At 41.3% G+C, this 27,843-nt stretch overlaps 1 protein-coding gene and 1 long non-coding RNA gene across 7 annotated transcripts in view; one reads left to right on the top strand and one right to left on the bottom strand.

Moving 5' to 3' along the window:
- Positions 1-16,159: 16,159 nt before the first annotated feature.
- LOC144304035 (uncharacterized) lies at positions 16,160-23,995 on the bottom strand. 2 transcript variants are annotated; one of them, XR_013371024.1, is made up of 3 exons: positions 23,822-23,995; positions 18,004-18,128; positions 16,160-16,217 (listed from the first exon to the last, which is right to left on the bottom strand). It is a non-coding gene; the product is annotated as an uncharacterized LOC144304035 (long non-coding RNA). The 2 variants fall into 2 exon arrangements; XR_013371023.1 differs by lacking the exon at positions 23,822-23,995 and adding an exon at positions 22,291-22,421.
- Positions 23,996-24,120: 125 nt separating this feature from the next.
- PDE5A (phosphodiesterase 5A) overlaps positions 24,121-27,843 on the top strand; it is a 133,519-nt gene continuing 129,796 nt past the window's right edge. For 2 of the 5 annotated variants that reach the window (XM_077882465.1, XM_077882462.1), the window contains exon 1: positions 24,122-24,308. In XM_077882465.1, the coding sequence (XP_077738591.1) occupies positions 24,187-24,308 (122 nt within the window). In that variant the 5' untranslated portion in view covers positions 24,122-24,186. Of the gene's footprint in view, positions 24,309-24,749; positions 24,885-25,432; positions 25,571-27,843 lie in introns of those variants that run through there. The other 3 variants (XM_077882466.1, XM_077882464.1, XM_077882463.1) reach the window with 3 other exon arrangements.

Below are 27,843 nucleotides of genomic sequence, written 5' to 3'. Positions count from 1 at the left end.
GATGCTTCTTCTTCCTTAGAGAAAATGGATGCAACTGGCAATGAAAGAAAAACAATTCTAAAAAAATGGATGGATCATTTAGTTCAAAGCAAATTTGAATGATTTGAAAACATCTGGAACCAAAAAACCATCTCATCCAAGCTCCATGCTACACACTCGTTCAAGTTTATGCACTGTGAGTATGTGATAAATCACACATTTGAATTGAAACAAATGCTGTAGTAACTATGGGAACTCCCCATATACCTTCCATTTACAGACATTCCTATAAGTCCCAGACTTTGCAGGTGTACATCTAACTAGAGCAGTGGCAAATTTCCTCATTATATAAACTTCATGATAAATGGGATATGTTCTGAGCTTCAACTTCTTTTTTTTTAAAACATTTTATTTATTTATTCATGAGAGACACAGACAGAGAGAGAGGCAGAGACAGAGGCAGAGGGAGAAGCAGGCTCCACGCAGGGAGCCAGATGTGGGACTCCATCCTGGGTCTCCAGGATCACGTCCCAGGCCGAAGGCGGCGCTAAACCACTGAGCCACCGGGGCTACCCTCAACTTCTTTTAATTCCAGTTGCTGGAATTAAACACAAATGGCTATGTCAATTCCTGTTCTTTAATCTGCCAAAGTTTTAGTTTGATAAGCATTATATTCTTGGGGGCAAAGAGAAAGGACCATTTTTTATGGCCCATCTTCAGAATTCCTAGTGGCATAAATTAAATGTAATTTTGTTAGAGGCATAAACAATAAAAACAAGAAATTTTACTAGTGAGAAAGATATACTTTAACATAGGAAGTTAGCTGCTTGCCAATATTAATCTTAAGAATCAATGAAAGGGGATCCCTGGGTGGCGCAGCGGTTTGGCGCCTGCCTATGGCCCAGGGCGCGATCCTGGAGACCCGAGATCGAATCCCACGTCGGGCTCCCGGTGCATGGAGCCTGCTTCTCCCTCTGCCTGTGTCTCTGCCTCTCTCTCTCTCTGTGACTATCATAAATAAATAAAAATTAAAAAAAAAAAAAAAGAATCAATGAAAAATATTAACATTCTTTTTAGGAAAAGTCAGTGTAACAAAGAAATTGAAAGCAGAATAAAGTACTTTATATTTAAAATGCATTAGTAGGTAAAAATGAGACAGGACCACCATCACTGACGAGATATATTTAAGGTAAGTAACTTTCAAACATTTATCAGGTCAAATGATTCTTCTACATAATTTGCTTTCCTTCCTTTTAAAAATCACTGTATATTAACAGACAAATATGGATGCTTATTACTTTTGACTTTAGCTCAAAATAAAATAATTGTGCTTCACTGGTAATTATTGGTGAATTATATGGTGATTATATGTTTAGTTGTGCCTATTTGTGAGGGTGAAGTAATACTATTTAAGCTAAATGTTCAGCTATGCACTCACATGAGAGTGAAATTAAAATATCTGATATCTGGTTGTATGGAATGGGTAGATTAGGTTATACACAGCTATATAAATACACGGTAGTTTAAGGAAAAGTCAGACAAGTCTTTGAGGAGATAATGGCTTAGTGGTAAAAGTAATGAAAATCACAGGCACCTCCACCAAGGATCCAAGGTGAATAATTTGTGAATGAATGAAAAAATCATTTAGTCAATGACTAAGCTAAAGCCTCCAAACAAAATTGAGAAATACTTAAAGTGCATGAATACAAGATCATAGGATGAATATTTTTAGAAGCATTGGAAAAATAGAGCAATAACCCCATGAGAATATATTTGGGACATGTCAACAGAAGTCTCTCAAAAGTCCTAACACTGCAGAAAATGGCTGCAGCATCTCACTGTATCTTATCAGCTTGGGAATCCATCTGGGCAAATCACTGTCACCATTTTTTGGATAAATTAGAATAATCCTCTGTCCAGTCTCTACTGGAGGGCTGGCCACAATCACAGTCACCTCATTTGTAACACTCAACCAAAGGAATGTGTGTGTAAAGGTACGAACAGCCACTATAACAAATGTCACTCCACACTCCACATGTTCAAACAAATTACTCAACTTCTAAAACCCACTGCCTATGCTGAATACCCCCATGTTGTGCAGCAGAAAGGAATTTACAGTCTGTTATAAAAAGTTTCAAACAATAGTAAGTTGAATGGGTTAAATGCAGACAAAAACAAAGTAATTGCTAGTTATCAGAAAAGAATAGTTAAGAAAAAAATAAGACAAAAAGCCTCAAGAGTCACAAGGGAGACAAATTAAATGTATTATCTTTTTCCTTAGTCCTTAACAGTCATATAATGCTTACATGTAGACTAGATAGGAACTAGAAAGTATTTTTCCCTCAAAATCAACAGGAGTCAAATCTTAATTAATAGCATTTGAGGGTATTATATTGCCAGAAAACAAGAATGGGAAACAGAAGAATGTTGGAAGTATCTTAGGAAAAATAAGAAATAATTTAAAATTTGCTGAGTCCTATGAAACATTTTAGATAAGTAGGAAGAATAGTTCCATCTTCTGAGAGTCTTACCTCCAATTTGTTTCAGAGTAATATAAAATGAAATATTTACATATTGTTTCTAAATAGAATGGAAATCTTTATAGCCCTTCTATGGGAGGATGATATCAGACCCTATATAACTACAATGCAATGCCACTTCATACCCACCAAGAAGACTATAATCAAAAAGACAAACAATGGAAGTGTTGGCAAGGATGTAAAGAAATTGGAACCTTTATAGCTCATGGGAATGTGAAATACTGCAGTCACTTTGGAAGACAATTTGGCAGTTCCTCAAAGAACATAGAATTATATGACCCAGTAATTCCATCTCTAACATTTACTTAAGAGAATTGAAAACATATGTCCACCCACACAAAAATTTGTGCATGAACGTTCATAAAAGCATCATTCATAATAGCCCCAAAGCAGAAAACCCAAGTATCCACTAATTAAAGAATGGATAAACAAAATATGGTATATCTATACAATGGAACATTATTCAGTCATAAAGAGTAATAAAATATGCTACAACATGGATGAACCTTAAAAACATGATGCTGCATGAAAGAAGCCAGGCATAAAAGGCCAGATATTACATAATTCCATTTATATTAAATATACAGATTAGGCAAATATAAAAAATAGAGGTAGAAAGCAGATTAATTGGCCTGGAGAGAGGGTGGAGATGGAGAATACCTGCTAATGGGAGTCAGAATTTCTTTTGGGGATAATGAAAATGTTCTAAAATTGGAAATGTTCTGGAATTGGAGAGTGGTGATGATTATATAACTTTGTAAATATATTTTAAAAGCACTGATTATATACTTTAAAAGGGTGAATTTTATGGTATATGTGTTATATTTCACTATTAAAAAAATAAATGTATAAGTGAGTAACTCATATTAGGAAAATAGTTATGCTTTAGAAAAAAGTTTTGTCTCATAATCTAAACTTCCACAGTTTATTTTAGAAAATATTTGTTATATGATAGTGCATACCAGATGTTCCCTGTTCTTTACAAAAGATGAAGTAAAAATTTAAAAACTGAAATTTTAGGGTTATTAATACATAGTTTCTGCCTGCATAGATTTCCCTGTATGTTAAAGGGAAGACATAGAGACAAATAATTAGAATATATGAAATACATGGAAAAAAACAAAGATATCTAAGGGAACCTGGTGACTCAGTCAGTTAAGTGCCTACCTTCGGCTCGTGATCCCAGGATCCTAGGATCGAGTCCCATATCCCTGCTTCTCATTCTGCCTTTGCCTCCCTCTATCGTGAATAAATAAAATCTTTTTAAAAATAACAAAAAAAGATACCTATATAAGGTATAATAACAGAGAGGAGAGAAGGCCTAATTATGAGTAGTGTCAGGGCTTGAGGGGCTTCAAAGACAGTATAAGTTGATCTGTCAGCTGTTTCTTTCTTTCTTTCTTCTTTCTTTCTTTCTTTCTCTTTCTTTCTTTCTTTCTTTCTTTCTTTCTTTCTTTCTTTCTTTCTTTCTTCTCTCTTTGAGAGAGAGAGAGAGAGCAGGTGAGCAGAGGGAGGACTAAAAGGAGAGGGAGAGGAAGAGGGAAAGAATCCCAAGCAGACTCCACACTGAGCACAAGCCCCAGGTGGGGCTCGAGGTGGGGCTCAAGGTGGAGCTTCATCTCAGGACGCTGAGATCATGACCTGAGGAGAAACTAAGTCTGATGCTCAACCAACTGCGTGACCCAGGTGCCCCAAGTTGATCTGAGTCTTTTTTTTTTTTAAAGATTTTATTTATTTATTCATGAGAGACATAGAAAGAGAGAGGCAGAGACATAGGCAGAGGGAGAAGCAGGCTCCCCTACGAAGGAGCCCAATGCAGGGCTTGATCCCAGGATCATGCCCTGAGCTGAAGGCAGGCATCCAGTTGATCTGAGTCTTGATGGAAGATGTGCATTCACCAGATACACCCGCTGTGGAAATGTATAAAGAGACAAAAGGTCAGAAAAAGCATGTCCGCTTCTTAGATGTACAAGTCATTCTGTTGGGCCAGAAATGTCAAGTCTTTACAGAAGAGCTGATGAGGTTCAAATGTTTTGTTCTAAGAAGGAACAATACTGTGAACTTCTTTGTAGGAGATGGAGAACTGGGAAAGGTGTTATCTTAGAGCAGTGAAATATTCAGATTTCAATTTAGGCAGCAAAATGGGGCAAGAAATGAAGGAATATAAGAATGGAAGCACAGAGATCCTTAGAGAAAAAATGCTTACGGCATGTTAAGTGATGAAGCAGTATTAGTAGGAATAGAGACAAGGGGACCAGTCACAGAGATATTTAGAAAGGGCACTGTGAGCTAAAAGAAGAGAAAGAATTGAGAATGACTCAAGTCTGACTTAGGCAGGAAGGGCACCAGCGTTTGTTTGTGTTTGCTTTTCTTTTCTTTCTTTCTTTTTTTTTTTTTTAAGATTTTATTTATTTATTCATGAGACAGAGAGAGAGAGAGAGAGAGAGAGAGAGAGAGGCAGAGACACAGGCAGAGGGAGAAGCAGGCTCCATGCAGGGAGTCTGACATGGGACTCAATCCTCGGTCTCCAGGATCAGGCCCTGGGCTGAAAGCGGCGCTAAACCACTGAGCCACGGGCTGCCCTGTGTTTGCTTTTCTAACACAATTGCATTTAAATTGTATCGTTAAATTTGAAGCATTTGCTCCAGGTATAGAAATCTAGGGTGTAGAATTTTGAGTTTGCAGCTTTGGGGAGAAAATATTCACAGGTACTGGGAACATGAATCTGGGGGCTCCTTAGCACATATCTGAAGTATTGGGAATTGCTAAAATTGAACAAGAAGAACTGATAGAAAAAAAAGAGAGAAAACAAGGACCAGAAACCATTAGAAGCCTGGATTATGCATAAGCCAGCATAGAGCGTGGCATATATTGCTCAATAAGTATTTGTCAGATAAATGGACAAAAGAACATCATGCTTGATCCCAAGGATAAGCAGGAAGAATGCAGGAATAAATGTGAAATCAAGACCGAAGGATCCCATAGAATTTTTTTTCTAGCTGTATATCACAACGAGAAATAAAGTTGGTCTTGTTTCACATTGATAGGCATATAACTTTGGAAGTTTTCAGCTCAGAAATGAGATTGCTGAAGACCTGAAGAAGAGTAAAATGGGGTTGAAGACTGATCCTAGTTGGGAAGAGGAGGCAAATTCAGCAACTAAGAGAGAAGATGGAGTAAAGGAGATCAGACAGTTGTCTTGGAAACACAGAGAAGAAAATGGAAAAGGGATCATCACTTGTGCCAAATGCTGCTGAAAAGTCAAGTTGGATGAGGACTGAGAATTCTATAGTGGATATACCACAGAGGTCATTTGTGACCCTAACACACACTCTTTTCTGGAATAGAAATGGAATAAAGCAGAACTGCAATGGGTTCAAGAGACAGTGCTGTGGAGGAGTGAAAGATGTGGGTTTGGGTGAGAGATATAAGTAGAGAGTGAGGGAATGAAGACAACAGAATCAGAGGTAGAGCTCCACAAAAGAGAGCAGGGAAATGAGCAGAACTATAGTGGGATGGGGAGTCAAGAGAGGGCTTTTTCAAATAAAAGTAAGATGGAAGGTATTACAGCAGGCTTTTATGCTGCAGAAGAAGGGATGATGCAGAAGAGAGAAAGGACCCACAGAGCCTCATAGAAGTTAAGGAGGAACCGTATCTGGGACACAAGTGCAGGGACTGTGCTCCTGCAGGAAGAGCAGAGGATGTGGGTTGAGATGCAGGAACATTGATAGATTAGGCGGAATTTAATTTAATTTAATTTTGCAGATAAGAAAAAAGAGTAATAAATAACTTCCCAAGAACCAGGAAGCCAGCTTGGTTAATTTAATTTCTGTCTAAAAATTAATGTGACATATGTTACATGTTGGCTCGAACAGGATATAACATCATTACTTAAAAATAATAGTGTCATTTTTGTTAAGTAATTTGTCTCTTAGGAAGTGTAAGAATAAGCTGGTATAAAAGTTTGAATACAGGAGGTCGTTGGTTTTTCTGTATGGAATAATATGAAAGCAATTACACTAGAATCTATGTAAAAGGAAATTTTAACACAACTGGAAGATTTCTAGGATCACTAGGCTAGCTCAACATTAAACAGGAAGCCATCAATAGCAATATTTACTTTAGGAATACATATCCAAATCAAACAGGCTCAAAGGGGTACATTTCCTTGCAAAATAAACAGAAAATGAATGGCCTAATAACTGTCCTCCCAGTAATGGTATACTTGCACAAAACACTTTTGAAGAATTACAATTTATTTTACATAGGAGGCATTCAAAAATCCTTTGTCACTCAATACATGAATGGATGAATAAACCTTGAAGAAACAGTGAGGAGCTTTCTAGATCCTATGAATAGTTTAATTATTCTTGTATTCATGATTTATGTCCCCTTCTAGAACATTACTTGTTTGGGACCTAAAGCAACAACAACAAAACAAAAAAGTTTTATAAGCTCTAAATCAATTAGCTTTTGTGGAAAAGAAAATAGTATAAGGGACACATTTACTGAATAGAGTCAGGTTTTATTTATTTATTTATTTTTAGAGTCAGGCTTTAATTGGATATTGGAAAAAGGCTTGAGTAGGCAAGGTAAGAAAGATTTCCAAAGGCATTAGGAAATATTATTTACTAAATGTAATACTCAATGAAAGTTTGAGATGGTAATCATTATAACTATCCCTGTTTTGCAAATAGATTTTATTTTTAGAGTTAATGATTAGGATTTCTTTACTGTAACTAAAGCAGTTGGGATACTCAACTGTCAGTTCATTTTCCAGTTGGAAGACCACTGCTATATCATCAGTTGAGGAAAATCCTGAGATTACATACAAACTAATTCTGAGCAACAAAACAGGTATCCTGCTACTTATTCAATTTCCTAAAAAACAATAGAATTATTATTATTATTATTTTTTGCAAACTACATAAATACAAAGCAAATGCAAAATACAAAGAAGAAATTTCTCTGAGACTCCAAAAGTCAATCTTCTAGCTTACATAAGAGCTGGGTTTGTTTTATTTTTTTTATACCTCTACTCCAAATAAACGTGCCATAAATGCTAGCTGGGAAGGAAAACAAGCAAACTTAAAAGATAATCTTTCTTTACATGAAAAGGAAATGCTTTTTTAAAAAACAGTTTATAATTTGATTATAGGCCATAAATAATCACTTAACAAATAAAACCATTTAAAATTTTAAAGTAAAAACAAACAAACAAACAAACAAATAAATAAATAAAAATTTAAAGTAAATTTGGGCCTTATTTTATACTCGAGTGTATTTATTCAAGTCACAAGCATACTTTTGAAATTTGAGTGTGACTAAAATGATAATTCATAAGTTGGTAATTATTCTTCCCTTCTAGGTCTTTTTTTTTTTAAAGACCTTATTTATTTATTCATGAAAGACACAGAGAGAGAGGCAGAGACACAGGCAGAGGGAGAAGCAGGCTCCATACAGGGAGCCCGACGTGGGACCCGATCCCAGGGCTCCAGGATCACGCCCTGGGCTGAAGGCAGCACTAAACCGTTGAGCCACCAGGGCTGCCCCTCCTTCTAGGTCTTTAAACCAAATGGACACATTATTTTAGGTTGTTTGAGGTAGTCTTAATTTGAAACCCAACATTGATAGTTCTGTGATAATTTAAATTCACAATGGCTTTTAGAAATTATGTGTACTACTATCATCTACTCAAGCGTCCAATGTTTTTATGGTAAAAAAAAAATCTGATTCTAGTGATTTTCCTTAAATGTGCCTAAAAAATAATTTATATCCTTTTTTTAGTTTGTTGGATTTTAAAAATCTGCTCTTTTTATTCAAATCATCTTGTGTGGTGTTAAATTCCTGAGCCCTATGAACATATTTCCTCATTTATAAAATAGAAATAAAATCTACCTCACTGAATTGTGGGAAGATTTAAACGAGATGAGTATGTAAAATCATAATGCCTATAAGAGTTAGGCAAAACCCAGCTCTTATATGTGTGATATAAAGTAGACCCTCCATAAAGGTTAGGCAACTTCTGGAAAACACCTGTTGATGGAATCTCCCAATTAAAGAAGCTGATGTTTTAAGATGATGAGGCATATAAATGCAATTTCTTTAATTTTAGGGAATTGCAAGATAATTTATTTGACTTCTTTTAATGAAGAGCAAGAATAAAGAATATAGAAACTGGGGGAAAAAAGAATATAGAAATTGGTGTAGTTTAGTTGAAGATTCCCAAAAGTACATCAGGAGGAAACTAGAAATCTTTTTGCTTTTTAGCTCTCCAACAGAACACAGCATGTATATCCAATGTGATCTGTTCCACAAACCTAGAGAATAAAAATTTATGCATATGTTTTATTTTGATCTGATTAATCCAGTCAGTAAAAACTAAACTTATTAGTGGAGAGCCCAGTATATCCCTTTAAACTCCACCCTCTTCTCCCCAGAGTTTCTTTATACATTAAGTTACTAAATAATGTTTGATTAGGAGGGCAGTATGGTCAAAGGCATGATTTAAACATGAATCTTAAAACTTACCATTCCCCAGATCTATCCTGTGTCTCTTCTATTTACTGCTGGGCCTCCCTGAAACTCAGATATCAGGATAACGTTTATAGTTCTCTGCTTGGGTTCAAGGCTGTCCACCTTTTGAAGGACAAACTGTTAGGCAGGTTAAATAGCTTTAGTTGAGCACCCAGGTTGAGACTGCCATGAACTATAGTAAGTAACATATCTATCTCAAAAATTTTGCTGACTTTATATTTTTGCCTTGGCTTATCCTTGAACAATAATAACAACAAAAAAAAATACTTAACAAAGTCTAATTAGAATACCTATTCCACTTAAGTATTTTAGACAGTTGTAACTCAGAAAATAGTCAACAATAAAAAAATGAGAAGCAACATTTTCAGTTATCTGATGTATTTATTCATTTGCAACTTGTTTTTTTTTTAATTTTTATTTATTTATGATAGTCACACACACACACAGAGAGAGAGAGAGGCAGAGACACAGGCAGAGGGAGAAGCAGGCTCCATGCACCGGGAGCCCGACGTGGGATTCGATCCTGGGTCTCCAGGATCGCGCCCTGGGCCAAAGGCAGGTGCCAAACCGCTGCGCCACCCAGGGATCCCTCATTTGCAACTTTACTGGAAAGTACCCAGAACATTGGGTTGAACTATATGAAATTGCCAATTTTTCCAATTTTTAATCTACAAAATGGTAATTTCATATGATATACCATAATATAAAGTCCGTTAATGGTGACATTACTCATTTCAGCAGCATTCACCTGGAGTTCTATAAAGGACAACTGGTGACCCTCCAAAACATACTCTTCACTCCCTACCACCTATCAGGAGTAATATTTTGATGTGTTGGATATCTTCTGTTTGTCTGTCCAGGCTCATTCTCTACCCTTCTCACCATCACTCTACTCTTCATCACCATCACCATCACGACTCTGTGGTCGTGGAAGGCTGACCTATCTGCACTGGTCTGGCCATATGGCATCCAGTTGGGTTAGATAAGCAGAAGATCAGAGGACAGGAGGACAATGAGACAACGAGGACAATTCACCCTCTTTCTACTCTACCAATTCCTTCTTGGTTATCTGCATTACTTCCTAAAAGCCACAGCTCTTGTCAGACCCTCTACAAATAGCTCCCTTCAGAGTTCTGGTAACTTCTTCCCTTCCTTTAGTCCTGGAAGAGAATGACTCTCTGCTGTTGCTAGTCCTACGGTTCTACATAATCTCTTATTGTTTATTTCTTTAAACACTTCTCACACTTTCATTATAATTCCTTTACCCAGTTTGAGCTTGCCCTCTGTTTTCTTCAGAAAGCCCAACTGACACAAATAATCATTTAAGCTAGGTTTTCCAAAATTGTAACTCCCACACATGAAACCATTTTTCACTCTCAGCACCCCCAGAACCAAATAGAGGGTGAATGGTATTCCAGGCTGCAGACTCAGCCAGGCCCACGTGGGACTGAAAGAGTCTTCAGATGATTCCAACTCCAGTCTCCATGTCTTCCACCTGAAACCCTGGATATGGCAGATTAGAGATGCTGCTGGACCCTCTCCGAATCCCTGACCCACAGAAACCATAAGATATAAACACCTATTGTTGCTCTAACCTACCACATTTTGAGGTAATTTGTTACACAGCAGTAGATAACTACTACACTTGTCCTCTCTAGTGTTTGTGCTCTTAAGCTTCTAACCTGTTTCTCTTTCTCTCTCCAACATCTCTGATGCCTCTGAGAAGAGGAGGCCCCAGCAACCACTGAGACTGGTCACACAGTACACTACCTGGGCAACTCATTTCTCCTGTTTTCTAAGTCTTTCCTGGCAGGATTTAATAGTGTAACACAGTGGCAAAGAGCACACACTCTATAGCTGAGTGTTGTGGTTTCTAGTGCTTAGTTCTATCATTTACTACCTATGAGCCCTTGGGCCAGTTATGTAACTTCAACATATCCTAGATTCTTTGCCTACAAAATGGTGATAATAACCCAGGGCTAATAGGGTTATTAGGAGGTTGAGGTATTATTTGTAAAGATCTTAGAAGAGTGCCTGGAGGGGCACATGGGTCACTCAGTTGGTTAAGCATCTCAGGGTTCCTTGGGGCTCCTGCTCAGCAGGGAGCCTTCTTCTCCCTCTGCCCCTCTCCCTACTCATGCTTTCTCTCTTTCAAATTAATAACATCTTTAAAAATAAATGAAGAGTGCCTGGAATATAGAAAATGTAATATATAAATGTTTGTTAAATAAAATAATGGAATGTGCTAGAGAATGACCCTTTCCCTCACAAAGCAAAAGGATGAGTGAGATTTATCGAATCCAGAAAACCTTAAGGATGGCCTAAAAAACTTGGTCTCTTCTAAAGTATTTCATTAAGAGTGACATACTAATTACTTGAGAGAAGTACTTGCTGTAAGTATATAAACATACCGTTTTGCTAGGCAAATTTTTCTGTGGCTATCTGAAGCATAACTCTGAACCTCCTTCCATAGACTGTAGCTTTCCCCTGCTCTTCAGTATGTCTTGAGACATGTATAATAGGTCTGGCATATGAGCTGAGGGCCCAGTGGGAAACTGATGACACCCTTAAACTGGGTAGTTCAGGAGAGTGTCATTAAGGGACTATTTTTAAGAGGTGGGCAAGATTTAAGAAAGCCAATAACAAAGGCTGGTGCAACAAGTGATCTCAGGGAGTCATTGCCTCCCTTCGGCTAGAAGGCATGAGTAGCGAACGATATGGGGAGGACTGCCTTGAAGAGACTCTGGCAGAGGAACAGGGCCAACCAGCGATGATACAGCTGGGAGGTTACCAGGTGTCTGGTTATTTCCCGCTGTATAACAACGTATCCAAAACTTACTAGTCTAAAACAATAATTATGTATTATGCTCACAATTTTGTGGGTCAGGAATCCTGGCAAGGCATAGCAAAGATAGATTTTTTTTTTTTTTTTTTTTGCCTCACAATGCCTGGAGCCTCGGCCTTGGCCGGGGTGGTTTGAACAGCTGGAAATGTCTGGAACAGCTCAGTGGGGACCTCGGTTCTATTATTGGCTGGGTTTCTTGATTCTTCACACACTGTATCTGCTGGGGTTGCAATGTCCTCCAAGTTGGTGTCTTTACTCACGTGTCTGCCTGGAAAAGCTGGGCAGTAGCTGGCATCGCTCTCTTTCCATGGGGTCCCTCCCTACAGCCCACTCCAGCAAGGCAATCTCAGGGTAATCAGACTTCTAACACTATATCTTTTTTTTTTTTTTTTTTAAACACTATATCTCAGAGTTCCTAGACTGAATACTCCAAGAGACCTGGGCATATGGGAGCTGTAAGACTTCTTATAATGACCTAGCCTCAAAGTCCCCAAATGTCACATCTCTGCATTCAGTTGTTTAAGCATTCAGTTGTGAAAGGGGGAAGGGAATCAGACTCTACCTTTCAGTTGGAGAAGTAGCAAAAATTTTGCCACCATGTATAGTCCATTGTATCAGGTTAATAAAAATTCTGAACTCAATCTCCTCCTGCCCCATCATTTCCTATTGGTGCTCCCCCCTTAAACAAGGCAACCACTAACCAGAGGGCAAAGGAGCTTGTTAATATAGTCTTTATAGGTCAGCTTCCCAGGAACAGAGTAGGACCTGGAGGGACAAACACTCTCCTAATCCTCATTGCTTATTTTAGGGCTTTCAACTTGTGTGCCAGAGTTATGCAGGGGTATGTTCTTGAGAACATAGGAATGACCATGAGGACACAGAGAATGGGGTAAGCTTTCCATTACCTACATTTGTACCTTCCACTATGGTAACTTCTACAATTGCAGTTTTAATCAGTGTTCACATAGCATTTCACTAGACTAGAATTTCATTCACAGAATATACTCTCCATTCCTGGTACATCAATTTTTCAAAACCTAAAGGGAAAATGGCCTTACCTCTGGTTGAAATTTACTCATTGAAATATTCTTGCAAGTGATTCTTACACTAGGGAAGCTGGCAACATATCAGCCTGTATGTGCTATGATGCAGAGGCTTAGGGTGCAGTGCACTTATATCCCAAGAGTCTAGTAACATTAGACTTGGGCCCGACCTCATCCATCATGAGGTTTGCTTTTTAAAAAAAGTTTTGGGAGGTTATAAGGTAGGGAATGGTAGAGTCTCAGGGGAGCCCTTAAAAATCATATCCTACATCCTCTTTACTTTTTAGTTTATCTTGGACATCAAATAGTTAATAAGGCCTTCAGCAAAGACTTGTAAAGTAGCATTTGCCTTATATACCTCCTGGAATCTTCTGCTAACTGTTGAGTGTCTGTCCAATGATTTTCAAACATTTTGTAGTCTCATTTTAAACTAAGTCTCATCATAGTTTTAGGGATTTTCCAAATTGGAAAAAGTTTGTTTCACCTGAACTAGCCACATACTTCTGATGACAGGTGATATAGGGCACATTCATATCATGACAGGATTTCTGACTCTTCTTGTCCTGAGACAGGTAATTCTGAAGAGTGGTTTTAACTCATTTCTATAACGAGGCAGCTAACCAAAACCTAACAATACATAGAATTGACTGTGAATCAAATAAAGATATCCCCCTTAAACCAAACTAGGTGTTTCCTTAACTCAACTTCCCCTTAGTTGGACCCCAAGATACCTGCAGCCACTCCTCAGTGATTTTACTGAAGAAGTCCACTGAAGAAATATTCGGGTGGAAAGTGTCAGGTGTCTTAGTCATTAGTTGATACATATGACCATGGGGACACATTGCTAGGAACCCACTAAGAGACTCAGAGGGGCCCCAGAAGTGAAGGATGTTAAAGCTTCTATAGCTTTGGGGCAAATCCACCTCTGCCTTTTTTGCAGATGATTTTTCTGTGGGGTGGGGGCTATTGCTATCTGTCTCTGTGCTCATGGGGCCCCCCTTATTCACCTGACAGACTTGTGCCCCCATCCCCTAGCAAGCCCCAATGTTAAATCACAGGGAATAAAGACATACACTTTAGCTCCTCTTCCAGAAGTTTCAAGCTCCTTCTTCAAATTAACCTAACTTCATCCAAAAGACCTTTGTTTGCTTACAGGGGGTCTCAGGGAATGGCAGTCTTTTGTTCCACTTCAACCAGGAAACATTTTCCTATCCTACACTTACAAAAATGGGGAGCAGAACTTCACCTGATTCTTAGCACAACAAAGATCTCATTCAAAGAAACTTTCTGCCTACTTTCCCAGAGGTTGGAGAGGCTTACTTAATTTTTAATTCCTTCTCCTTCAGTGTAAGTATGGTTGGCTTTAAGAGGCACCCTGTTACTCAAGTACAAAATTAACCCCTTTGATGGGACACCTGGATGGCTCAGTGATTGAGCGTCTGCCTTTGGTTCAGGGCATGATCCTCGAGTCCCACATCAGGCTCCCTGCATGGAGCCTGCTTCTCCCTCTGCCTGTGTCTCTGCCTCTCTCTCTCTCTCTCTCTCTCTCTCTCTCTCTGTGTCTCTTATGAATAAATAAATAAAATCTTTAAAAAATAAATTAAATTAAATCAACCCCTTTGAAACGATACAAAATATAGAGATAAGCTTTTTGAAGTGAGTACGACTTTTTTCTACTTATTTATCAATTATACGCTGTGACAGGTTAGATGATGTGGAGCACACACAACTTACTGTTCTCAATGACCTTATAATCTGGAATTCAATACTTTACTTAGCATTAAGCACCCACTATGTGCCAGATAGTATTGTGGGAGCTGGGGCCCTGTGATGGAAAACACAAACAAACTGGAGCTTATGGAGCTTACAGAGATCAAGAATAAACAAGTAAATAATAAACATAGAGTATCATGTCCAGAATTGATAAGTGTCATGAAGAAAAATGAAGCCATGTTTGCCAGTGGGATGGGTGTGTCCCATTTGCTCACGTGGTCTGAGAAGATCTCTCTGGGATGATATGTAAGTGGAGACACATTAAGTGAAAGGATGAGTTATGTAACTATTTGGAAGAAGATACAGATTTTTCTAAGCAGAGAGGGTAGGTGTGAATGCCTGAATTTGGGAATTAGAAAAACAACACCCAAAACCTTAATAACAATAAAATTTGTAAGTCACAAGAACTAAAATAAGACATCAGAATTACTATCCATTCAGGGTACCAGGGTGGCTCAGTTGGTTGAGCACCTGCCTTTGGCTTGGGTCATGATCTCAGAGTCCTGGGATCAAGCCCCACGTTGAGCTCCCTGCTCAGCGGGGAGCCTGCTTCTCCCTCTCCCCCTGCCACTTCCCCTGCTTGTGCTCTCTCACTCTCTCTCTCTGTCAAATAAATACAAGCTTTTTAAAAAATTACTATCCATTCATCTATTCAATAAATAAGTACTGAGCCCTACTAGGGTCAAAGGAATGTATCTATGAACATAAGGTCCTAGAGGAGGCACAACTGACACGACCAGGAATAAGACACAGCGTGTGTTCTCCAGACAGTCATGTTCTGATGTGGAAATAAATTTCAAAGAAAGAGGATTGTTACAATTAAGGGCAATGAGTGTGCAGATGCTAAAAAATTACATAAAAGGGATACCTAAACAAGCTGTGGGTGGTAGGTGGGAGCTTTCTGGAGCACCTGATCTCTAAATTAAATCCAGAAGAGATAGTAGGAGGTATCCAGAAACAGAGTAAGATAGCAAATTTCAACCACATGCAGAGTCCTGGAAAAGCAAGAGCACTCAACATTAAAGAACTGTGGCACTGATGCCCTTGCAAGGCACCAGGTTCAGTCAGCAAACGGCCTTATAGGTCCTACCAAGATTATTCTATATCCAGAGAACAATGGGGAACCGCTAAAGTGTTTTAGGTGGGAAGTGACTCCATCAGGCTTACCCTTTAGAGAGATCACTCTGCCTGCCACATGAAGAATTCATGGGTTCATAGACTAAAGACAAGGGTGGAGGAAAGGAGATGGATTTAAGAGTCATGATGTCGGGAACCCTGGGTGGCGCAGCGGTTTGGCGCCTGCCTTTGGCCCAGGGCGCGATCCTGGAGACTCGGGATCGAATCCCACGTCGGGCTCCCGGTGCATGGAGCCTGCTTCTCCCTCTGCCTGTGTCTCTGCCTCTCTCTCTCTGTCTCTCTGCTACTATCATAAATAAATAAAAAAAAAAAATTAAAAAAAGAGTCATGATGTCAGGTCAATCTTCAAGACTCCGTGACTGGCTGAAAAGAGAGAATTACAAAATGAATTAGTAACACCAAAGAGGGAGAGCTGATTTCAGAGGATAGATTTGCAGTGAGTTTTGGGTAATGTACTAGCTTTTTAGAGAAAGAAGTTTGATGGGAAGGTGAAGCTAGAAGTTCCTCATATAATTATTCTCTCAGTAAGAATTATTGGTAAGAACTCAAAGTGCCTGGTTTAACAATTAAGAGACCAGAGTGCCTAGGTGGCTTAGTCAGTTAAGCAATCTGACTCTTGATTTCAGTTCAGGGCATGATCTCAGGGTAATGGGATCAAGCCCTGCGTAAGGCTCCCCACTCAATGCGGGGGGCGGGGGGGAGGTCTACTTGAGATTCTCTTTCTGCATCTCCCTCTGCCCTCTTCTTGGCTCTCTCTCTTTCTCTCTAAAATAAATAAATAAATCTTAAGAAAAAGAATTATTGAGCTCTATGTACTGGGCACTCTAATTACTACCATATATTTGTTATATCACTTAATAGTCACAACAACTCTAGGTGGGCTGCTTTTATTCCTGTTGAAGGTAGGGAAACTGAGGCACGGAAGTAGTTAAGTAAATTGCCTATGGTCACACAGCTAGCAAATGTAAAAGATAATATAAACTTCCAATCTAGACAACAAAAATCAGCCCCATTACTTTATAATCATTTCTCATTTTACCAAAAAAAAAAAAAAAAAAAATTATTTCCCACCAGACCATAGGAAGAGTGACTTTTGGCTGTTTAAAATCTACAAAAAAAAAAACAAATTCCCTCTCATCAAAAAATAAACCAACCAAAATTATTGTCACTAGTGAAGAGACACAAAAAGACTAATGCAGATTCTGAAAGCATTCCAAAGAGAAATTTACCAAAATGTTTTCAGCAATGGCAACACAGTTTATAAAAATATATAGCCTTCTAGGGTAACTACTGCAAAGAGAAAATTACTGGCATTGATGAATTCTAGAGTTTTAAAACATTATTGAAATGTTTTCAGTTTCAGAGCCCTCATATAAAAGAGATTATGCAGGCCTGACTCTCTCATGCTGGAATAGTTTGTGCAATGCTTCTCATTGATGCACTCAGTGATTTCATTGGCAGAGAGGAATGAAAACAAATGAACGAGAAGGAATTGGGGCCTGTTCTATAGAGGTAGTTCCTTCTTTATATTGATTTATTGATTGTGCATCTTGGGACTGCTATTATTGAAAGACAACATTTTCTGTGAGCATAGATGGAGAATTTTATCCTGGGGCTTCTAGATTTGAATGGCTGCATGTCACTCCCTTTCAATATACTGTTTTGGTTTTTTTTTTGTTTTTGTTTTGTTTAGATTTTACTTATTTATTCATGAGAGACACAGAGAGGGAGGCAGAGACACAGGCAGAGAGAGAAGCCAGCTCCCTGCAAGGAGCCCAATGTGGGACTTGACCCCGGGATCATGTCCTGAGCGGAAAGCAGACCTCAACCACTGAACCACCCAGGCGTCCCCCCTTTCAATGTATTGTTAATTTCCCTGTAAGAAAAGAATGGGAAAATTGAATCACTGTGACTGTATCTGTAAAGAATGAGCTTCTAGTTCAATCTAGATTTCTACATAGCCTCTGTTTGTTAAAAAAAAAAAAAAAATGTAGCATTTTCGAGGCATGGATCAAATGTGAGTGAAAGTTTTTGCACAATTTATATTATACTTAATTTTAGAGTCTTGCTTGAGTTTTATTAAATTGATTTTTTGTAAATTATAAAGCATTGATTTAAAAAGAAAAAGACTTAGTTCAAAGAAGTTTACCTAAAAAGCACTCCTAAAAGATGAAAATTGCCACCATTCATGAGGTTCCTTCTTTTTCTCTGGCTTGATAATTCAATCACACTTCTCCTTACATACTTGGGAGGAGGCAGTCTCCAGAGTGGTGTCTGCAAAGACATGAGATTTTTTAAATGAGATTGTGCACGTCAACTGAAAATGTTTTAACCTATAACTTATATTTTTTAAAAAAGACGAGTGATTCTCTACAATTTCAAGATCAATAAATTTCCATTTCTCTAGATTTTCTTTCAAAAACACCCATTTTTGTTCCTTCAACTTTTAAAAAAGTCTATTTTAAACGACCTACTTTTTAAAACTGGTTTGTAGTTAAGTGTGTCACACCTGGATGTAGTCGACTTAAAAGTGTTTCAGTCTTTGCTATTTCTTTCTAAGCTAATTATTTTATTTTTAGTCATCCGACTAGTGCAGGATATTTTCTCTAGAGAAAATAAGAAAGTGGATGAGAACAGCATAGATTTGTTCTGGGTATGAGTGTTTAGGATATATGTTTTCTGTTAACGGTTAATATTATTTGTCAATGAAAACCACATAATTGCTCCGTTTAACATCTTCTCCATAAGCAAGTGGGAGGGCAGCGAAGAACCTGAAGAGCCCCTGAGGTCAATCTCTGATACAGAACTTCAAAGCATGGTCAACAGATGGTTGTCCATCCCATTTGTAAAAGTCTCTAGGGAAAACTCCACAGTTGTTTTTTCATCATAAATCCATCTGTATTGCATCCCTCTGTCAGGAAAGTGTGTCTAGTATCTTTCCAAAATCCTTCCTGTTTTCATGTTAAGTCTATTTCCTCCAAGTGTTACCTTCCCTGATGCAAAAACAAAACAAAACAAAACAAAACAAAACAAAACAAAAAACCAGCTTCTATGTAATATCTTTTCACAAGGATCAGCCTTTGTCAAACTGAATTCTGGGCCACTACAAGAGATTTGCGTAGAAAACCTTACATTTGATTTGGGAAAGAAAATGCTATGTACTAGTTGGAATAATTGCACTATTACATGGCTTTATTATTCATAAGTTGGCTCAGTCTTTGAAATTGAGAATTAAGATCTAATTTAAATTCATGCATTTAAGATATTAGGCTGATCCTTGCTGTGCAACAGAAAGTATATACTCCAACACTGCCCCCAGAAAACAATTTCACACGTGCCCAGTGCTGCTAAGAGTAAAAGGTGATTTTAAGTGTGATAAGACTTCCAAAGACCACGAAAAGAAACAACCCTTCCTCAAAGATCAGTTGCACATTTACATACAATATACAAAAGTTCTGCCAAAGCAATCTAAGAAATTTTTTTTTTCAAATTTTCCCCACAAATGTCTACTGAACGCATGCTATATCACAGTCACTATGCTTTATTACACAGTGTTATTCTAGAAGGATTCCTGAGGGGGCCTCCATGGATCCTCCCCTTGGTGTTCACACCCTGTTGCGATTCCCCTCCCTTCATGTGAGGGCAGAACTGTGACTTGCTTCCAACAAACAGAATAAGGCAAAGGTGATGGGATGTGTATAACCATGTATACATGATTGCATGGTTGCGTACAAAGATTTTAGTGCCATCTCGCTAGAGTCTCTCTCCCTTGCTAGTTCTGAGGAAGCAGGCAGTCATGTTGGGATAATGAAGGCAAGGAAATGAAGGGGGCTTCTTGAGGCAGAGGGGGGCTCCCAGCCCACAGCCTGTTAGGGTCTCCAGCCAGAACTCAGCAAGAAAAAGAATCCCTCATTCTACAACCACAAGGAACTGAATTCTGCCAACAGCCTGAGTGTGCTTGGAAGCACATCCTTCTACCATTGACTCTCAGATGAGACTGCAGCCCTGGCTGACATCCAATTGCCCTGAGACCTCCCCTGAGCAGACGACACAGTTTAGTGCCTAGACTCCTTATTCACAAAAACTGGGAGTTAACAAATGTGCATTGTTTGAAGCCACTAAAATTGTGGTAATATTGTTACAAAGTAATAAATAACTAGGTCCTCAGTCTTTCTCTTTCTTGACTTTGAAATCTTGGAAGCATACAGGCCAATTATTTTTACAAAGTGCCTCAATCTGGGTGTGTTTGTATGGAAATCTCTCAATCTGATCCTCAAGATTAGATTTATTTATTTTTTTAAAGATTTATTTTTATTTATTTATGATAGACATAGAGAGATTGAGAGGCAGAGACACAGGCAGAGGGAGAAGCAGGGTCTATGCCAGGAGCCGGACGCAGGACTTGATCCCGGGACTCCAAGATAGTGCCCTGGGCCAAAGGCAGGCGCTAAACCACTGAGCCACCCAGGGATCCCCTCAAGATTAGATTTAGATTCAGGAATAACACAGGAGTGATGTTGTATCCTTCTAAGAATATCCATCCTATTAAAAGATGTATATATTTGGTTTGTCCCAATATAAGTGATATTAAATTGATCACTTGGTTAGAAAGGTATCCATAAAGTGTCTCCATTGTAAAGATACAATTTCCCAGGAAAACTAATAAAAAATCTTGTAAGGAGATACTTCAAGGCTTTGTAAATACCCCGTTCAACATCAAACTTTCACTGACTAGTTTCAGCAACCATTGATTCTCTTACTATATAATTCCTTTTGTATTTATTAGTTAGCATTCTACTATAAGAAACATGCTCTTCTTTCCTATTTACTTACTTATCTAATGATTTATTTATACCAGAGTGAAATTACAGTTTTTTATTTTAGTCAGTTGTTACAATTTATTATATTGTACATTCTATTAGACTTTAGAATTATATATTGTACATTCTATTATTATATTATAGTAATAACATATTTTGATATTCAAATTGCTCCGGATTTATCCATTGTAATCTCTCTGCAGATATATCCTCTGTCCTTCTGATATGTTGCCATCATTTTAAGCCTTTCTAATTTTCTAGCAAAACAAGATTTTCCAGACATGTTTTATACTTTTTCTGTCCGAGACCTGGAATTTTTTTCTCCAAACACTTCTGATTCTTTTTAAGGTGGAGAATGGTATTTAGAATCCAAAATCTGGGTACTAAGTGTACTCATTGCTACTGACATGTCATGGCTTTTAGTACCACTCAGTGACAGAGCTGAAGTAGATACAGAGATATATTTAACAAAATATGCTTAAGATAAATATACTAAAAACCACAAGATATTACTGAGTAAAATTTTTAGAAACTGGATTAATTAGATAAATATACTATGTTCATGGATAATAGGACTCATTATTATTAAGATGTGATTATGAAGATGTCTTAGCATCTTGCAAGTCTGCAAATCTATATATTGACTGGAGTTGTGGTCACATCTGGGGCTCGAATGGGGACATGTCCAGTCCTGTGCTCACACAGGTTGTTAGCAGAATTCAATTTCTTGTATTTTTAAGACTGAGGGATTCGTTTTCTTGCTGACTGAAGGTCCTTATAGGCTGTCAGCTGGAGGGTACCAACAGCTCTTAGAAACTGCCTGCATTTCTTCATCATATGGGGTTTCTCTACATGACACCCCCCCATATTTAATTTGTAACCTCCAATTCCATTTTGACACTACAATGTATCCTCAAGTTTTCTCCCTTCACAGTGAGAAACCAGGATCTCACTATAAGTGCGAATATATTACTTTTCTCAAGCCTGGGATATACTGGAAGATTGCAGGGAGACAGAATATACTGTGTGGTATTTGAAAAAAAAAAAAAAACAAAAACAAAAAGCAAGGCAGGAAAGACTTCACAACTCTTATAATTGACACCCCTTTTAACTTGAAAAGAATTTGATCATCATAGGTTTATTTTTTTCTAGTTGTAAGATCAAAATCTTCAACAGTAGAGAAAGGTAAAAGTCAAATCATGCAGAACTTTGTAAGCCATCTTAGAGAGTTTTGGTTTTATTCTAGTACAATGGGAATTGGAGGACTTTCTGTTAAGTCATTGCACATTTGTTTGTTGTAAATAGCATTAACAGCATTTTTAAAGTTATTTCCTGGTAATGTTTATTATTTACTCAGTCTTCAACTCATTCTAAAACAAGATTGGAGATGCTTAGTGCAGTCCCTAGGAGTAAGTTAAAAAATTAAACAACCTAGCAAGTAGGGGTAATAAATAAAATGGAGCTGGGAAACAAGAGGTGGGGGTGAGGTCAGTGCAAAATATGCTCACCTTTAAGAACTTTAAAGTTAAGGAGATTTGTTACAAATTTTATCTGAGATTTCTGGAGACTAGAAGGTTTGAAATACCCCAATCCCCAATCCCTCATGATATACTCACTTCAAATAACAGGCCTCCACAACAAACACGCAATCTACCATGTGTACCACACAGAAATCAGACTCCAGAATGGCAGAGTCCCCCGGTGTTTGTTCTTGGAGTACCTTGTTACATAACTTCCTGATTCCTGATCATTTAACCCTTTCAGGTTAAGTGGGAATGGGCAGTTAGAGGTGCTTGTTTATTTAATCAAGGCAGCCAGTTGAAGCAAACAAGTCAAGACAAAATTTCACCCCATCTTTTGTAGGTAAGTACAGTGTTAAATTACAATTGACCCTCTGTTAGGAGAATGCATGGATCTCCACAGGGAAAAATTAAGCACTGAGGACAAAGCCTCTAGTCCATGAGCACTGTAATCACACATCGCGATGAGAACCCGTATTTTAAAATCTGTAGAATTTATCACACATTATTTCACATTTCACTGCTCTGCTTACTGCTTATTGGTTTGTGGTTACTTGCATACAACAGTAAAGTTTCAGAAAAAGTTTAGTTACAGAAAGACAATTATTTAATGCAGGAAGGATAACCCATTGCATTGGAGGATTGGAAGACATCTTTTAAAGTTCTTATATTATAAATTTAATTATGAGTTTCTATGCAGTGAGTAAGGTCTTAAATTCTTGCCAAGATTTCAAAAGGGCTTTGTGAAAGTATGTCGGCTAAATCACGATGGGTATATCACTGCTAATGGTGCCCGTCACACGTTGTGAAACATAGACTCCAGAATTAATTCTGCCCCCAAATTAGGTCATTGCAAAATGCCTCTTAAAACTGCCAATTTTTAATTTGCAGGACAATGAGATGGAGATGAGAAGAAAGCAAAAGGAAGACTCCAATTCCTTCTTGTAAAGCACAGTGGGGATCGGACAAAACAGAATAGGAAGGCCGAGCCCTCTGAAACGGATGCTTTTTTGTGTGTTAATCCCACTTAAATATAGGTGATGAATTAATTTAAACGTGGGCTAACCGGCCTGTTCTGCACTGCATCCGGGTAGTGCCTTGCTCTCAAGTTAACCTGATTGCGCAGAGGTGCCCTTGTTTCCTGACTTCATCCCCAAACCATCACGATTATTTCAGTTTACCTTCTCCTTTTCCCAGAACATCCTGTTTGCAGTCATGCAAAGGGAGTGTTTGGTGCAAAGACGCCTAATTCATAATTAGCATCGTCGTTATCATGGTATCATAGTATCACTACTACATACTAGTAGGGGAATGCCTCTGCTGGAAGTCACCCACCAGGGCCCACAAATCTGTGGCCCACACCCGGGCTGGCTGGGCTCGGAGGCAGGTGGATCCCCGCTCCTTCCAGACCCAAGCCCAGGGCGCTGGACTGTCGTGGTTCACCCAGGGTGGGGGCAAAGTGCCCGGGGTAGCAGCACTTATTTTTGGTGGAAACTGCCCCTCGCTCCTGCTCTCAGGACCTGGGGGTGGGCGCACTCACCGCGACTGTCCCTCTCCTAAGTGGGGCACTCCGCGCGCCCCCCACCCCCGTCACCTCTGCGCGCCCCCTGCAGTCGGCGCAGCGCACCCCAGCGGCGGCGTGGCCTCCGGCCGCGGTGGCCACTGAGCTTCCGGCGAGCTCGCCAGTTGTCTCCGTCGCCGCCTGGGAATCTGGGGCCCCGAGCGACCGCGAGCCCCGGGCTCCGCGGGACCCGGCGAGGACGCGCGGCCGCTGTGCCTGCCCCACCCGCCACACCTGGGAGCGGGGAGGCCCGGGAGAGGCGGGGCGCGGCCAGCGGCTGGCTCGGGGCGGAGCAGCGCCGGCGACAGCCCCGGGGCCTGGAGCGCAGCGGAGGGGGAGGGTCTCGGGGCCGAGCTCTCTTCTTCGGGGGAGGGACCCCAGCCGGCGTGCACAGCGGCGGGAGCCAGCTGCCGAGTCGCCGCCCGTGGGTCATGGAGCGGGGCAGCCCCGGCGCCGGGGCGGCGCGGCTGCCGCGGGACCAGGACTCCGTGGAAGCGTGGCTGGATGATCACCGGGACTTCACCTTCTCTTACTTTGTTAAGAAAGCCACCAGGTAAGGAGGGGGCCCCGGAGGACGCGCCCGGGCGCGGAGAGTGACCTGGGGGCGCAGCTCGCCCCCTTCCTGAACCTCCTCCCTTCCTTCACCCTTAAATGAGCCCTGTTCCCAGGCTCTTTGCTTTCGGAGGAGGGCTTTGGTCCCGCTGGGGCAGAGAGACCGCGACTCCGTGGCCGGTGCAGTCGAGACGCCAAGCGCGGGGTCCATCCAACTTGCTCACAAAGTTCAGATACGACCGTGTACACGCCGGACCCCCTCCCGCGCCCCGCCCCCCGCCCCCACCCCCGGCTGCCGTGGCGATCCCCGAGGGCAAGATTGTTCGCAGACACCCGCCTCGCCTTCAGAGGCCTTCCCCGGGCCCCCCTAGCCTCCGGGGCCCCCTCAATCTTTGCGCCCCCAAACCGCGTTGGAGCCCCTCCCTGCAGCTCCTCCGGGAGCACCATTTCCAGCCCGGTCGCAGCGGCTCCGCTCCGCCCCCGGCCCCCTCGCCCGGCCCTCGCGGGGCGGGGAAGCGGGGGGTGGGGTGAGAGCGCGAGGAGCCCCACGGCCGCACCATGCCGGAGCCCTCCCGGAGTGAGTGCGGTCGCCTCTCGCCCCCCGCAGTCCCTCCCGGGCTCGCGCGCTTCCTTCCACTCTAGGCTGCGCCCAGGGCTCCGCGGCGCGCTCGGAGGCGCGGGGGAGGGCGGCGGCGGCGGCGGCGGCGGCGGGGGGCTGGCGGGTCCGGGCCTGGCCGAGCCCGAGGCCGGCTCCTCCCGGTCGGAGCCCAGCGCCGGGGCGGCGGCGGCGGAGGGCGGGGAGGAGGCCCCCGGGGAGCGCCGCGCGCGCGTGGGAAACGCTCGCCGCTGCGCCGGGAGGGATTGGGGCTGGGGCGGCGGCGGGCGGAGGCGGGCGGAGGCGGGGCGCGGCGTCCCCGCAGCCCGAGGAGCGGCCGGGCGGGCTCCGGGGCGCACCGGCTGCAGGCGGCGGCCGTCGGGGGCGACGCGCGCCCGGCGGGGCTGGTGGGGCGGCCCCGGGATCCCCCCGCCGCCGCGCGGGCTCGGCTGTGCCGGGCGCTCCCCGCCAGGGGGCGGCGCAGGGCGGGGCTGCGGCGGGCGGTGGGGTCAGTGAGCCGGCGGGCGGGCTTCAGGGGCCGCCTCACCTGGGCTGGTCGGCGCCCCCGGCGCCCCCGGCGCGCCCGGAGCCCAGGGCCTGCGGAGGCCGCGGGGGCTGCGCCCCCAACGTTCTGTGCTCGCTATGTTGCCCTTTGGACACCAAAGAAGGTAGTTCCCCGAGCATCCCCCCGCTTCCCACTTCCCTTGGGGGCGCGGGGCTGGGTGCGGGGTGGGGGCGTCGGGGTCACGGGGGGGTGGGGGGCTTCCCTGGAAACGGACTGTCTGATAGGCTTCTCCGCCTTTATTGTCTTCCGGTGCAGTAGTACTTTGGGATCTTAGAAGCGGCTCGTTTGTTTTTTCACAAAAGGCTGTTTCTCCTAAGGAGTTGGTGTCGCTGTCATCGCTGTCGGGCTTTGGGACAGAGCCGTTGACTTAGGGCAAATCTGGTCTCCAGGGCTTCGTTACTCCGCCCTCCTTGCAAAGCGTCCTTCCCGCCTTGGCAGTCTTCCTTCAAAAGTCCTGAACCTGGAGCCACCAGAGGATGAACCCCCGGAGAGAGGGTGCTGTGTGCGCGCAGGACGCTGGTGTGCGCGTTCGGGCCAGGGCGCTCGGCACCGGGACCCGGAATTCTTGCCTGCTGCGGGCCCGCGGGCCCCAGGGCTCACCTGCCACTCCGAGGCCATCTGTCCCCGGTTCCCTTTCCCCCTGGCCCACTTGCCCCTCCCTGCCTCATTGAATGGGGAGTGGGCAGGAGAACTGGGCTGATTTTTTTTTTTTTTTTCACTGTGTCAGGGTGTTCTTTGGAGGTGTTCTGTAGGCAGGTTATTAATAGTTGAAAGAAAAAAGTGACGGGTCTTACATAAATCAGCATAAATGTCCTCTTCTTTTCCCCCCTCTCTCCCTTTAAAGATAGGCACTTAGGATAGCTTGGTGGTCGGTGTTACATAGTCGTACACAAGAATGCTTCTCTCAGAGCCTGCCAAAACTTTGCTAGTAACTTTTCATTGGAAAACAAATGGAAAGAGTTAAATTTACTTTGTTTTCCGCATTACTTTTTCTCCCAAGTAGCATAGAATTAAAATTCTAATTTCTCAGAGTTACGATGCTCAGTGTAAAATTTAGGTCATCTGAAACTATATAAAGACTTTTTTTTTTAGCGATGGTTATTATAGTTGTTGACAATAGACTGACTACCTTCTTTGAAACGTATGTGTGTATTATATATCCATCTGTAAGATTTCATGGTGAGTAAAAGTCAGAAAATGAAAGTGTAAAATATTTAAAGAGGAGTACAAGCCATTCATTTTAAGAGTTATAAAGCGCTGAAAGCTGTCAGTTTAAAGATTATAATCTGAGAGCTTGTGTGTAGTCAGGGGTTCTGGTTCGGGCTTATATTTGGTGGCATTAACTGGAGATTTAAGAGAGATTAGACAGTAGTTGATTCTAAAAATTCCAAATTTCTAAACCCAGTGTGATTCATATGGTTGTGGTAAAAACTTATTGCAGACATTTTGACTTTAGAGCTAGGATTTTTTTTTTTTTTTTTAAACTAGAGGCTCACATTACTTTGCTTTTTTCCCTTTTGTTACACTCTAAGTGTAAAATGAGTCTGTGATTCAGGACCCCGTGAAGCAGATCGTTCTGTAGAAACATTTAACATTTTTAATTTTTTTTTTGACATTTTTAAAATTTAAAATAAATTTGGATTCACTTAGATTGGGCATCTGTGCCTGTAAACAGGCATGTTGATGGAATATTTCTACCTTATTTGATTTAATTGTTGTCATTTGACATTCATGCGTGCTTTTTTATCCTGTCCCCAGACTGAATGATCTGTACTCAGAAGTAGTCCCTGAACAGGATGAAGGTTTCTGGCATTCCTAAATTCTCATTTAAATACCTGTGAAAATTGGTTGATCTTGAAAGGAGTTCTGCTGCTATATTACATTGTTTGTTATAACTTATCTTCAAACACAGAGCTAAGCAGCTGGTTAAAGGCTACAAGCTTGGGGCATAGATGCTTTTTAGGAATCGCAGCCTCTTTATGTGAATTTGAGTGTCAATTGAAGAATTCATAACATAATCTATAGGCAGAAAAATTATTTTGAGACTTGTAAACTACAACGTATGGAAAATCCCACCCTCCCTGTTCTACCCGCCTGAAATATTATGTTAATTAAGGGCTCTAATCTTCATGCATTTGCAAATGAAGGCTTCCGGTGCCAGTGCCACTTTAACAGCTGTTCTTGACATATTAAAATAATGTTACTTTTCATTATTTACTAATCTTTTCTGCCACAGAGGGTGATGTTTTAGATCATTTGGTATTGTAGGAGTATCGTGATTGACTTTTTATTGCTTTGTTTTGTACTAGGCAAAAGCTTGAGAATATTTGGCATTTAATGGAAATAGGAGTTACTAAGTGAGGACAAGTTTTTATG

Source organism: Canis aureus, chromosome 33 (assembly GCF_053574225.1).
Source record: "Canis aureus isolate CA01 chromosome 33, VMU_Caureus_v.1.0, whole genome shotgun sequence".
Lineage (NCBI taxonomy): Eukaryota > Metazoa > Chordata > Mammalia > Carnivora > Canidae > Canis > Canis aureus.
This window is presented reverse-complemented; position numbering and strand designations above follow the sequence as displayed.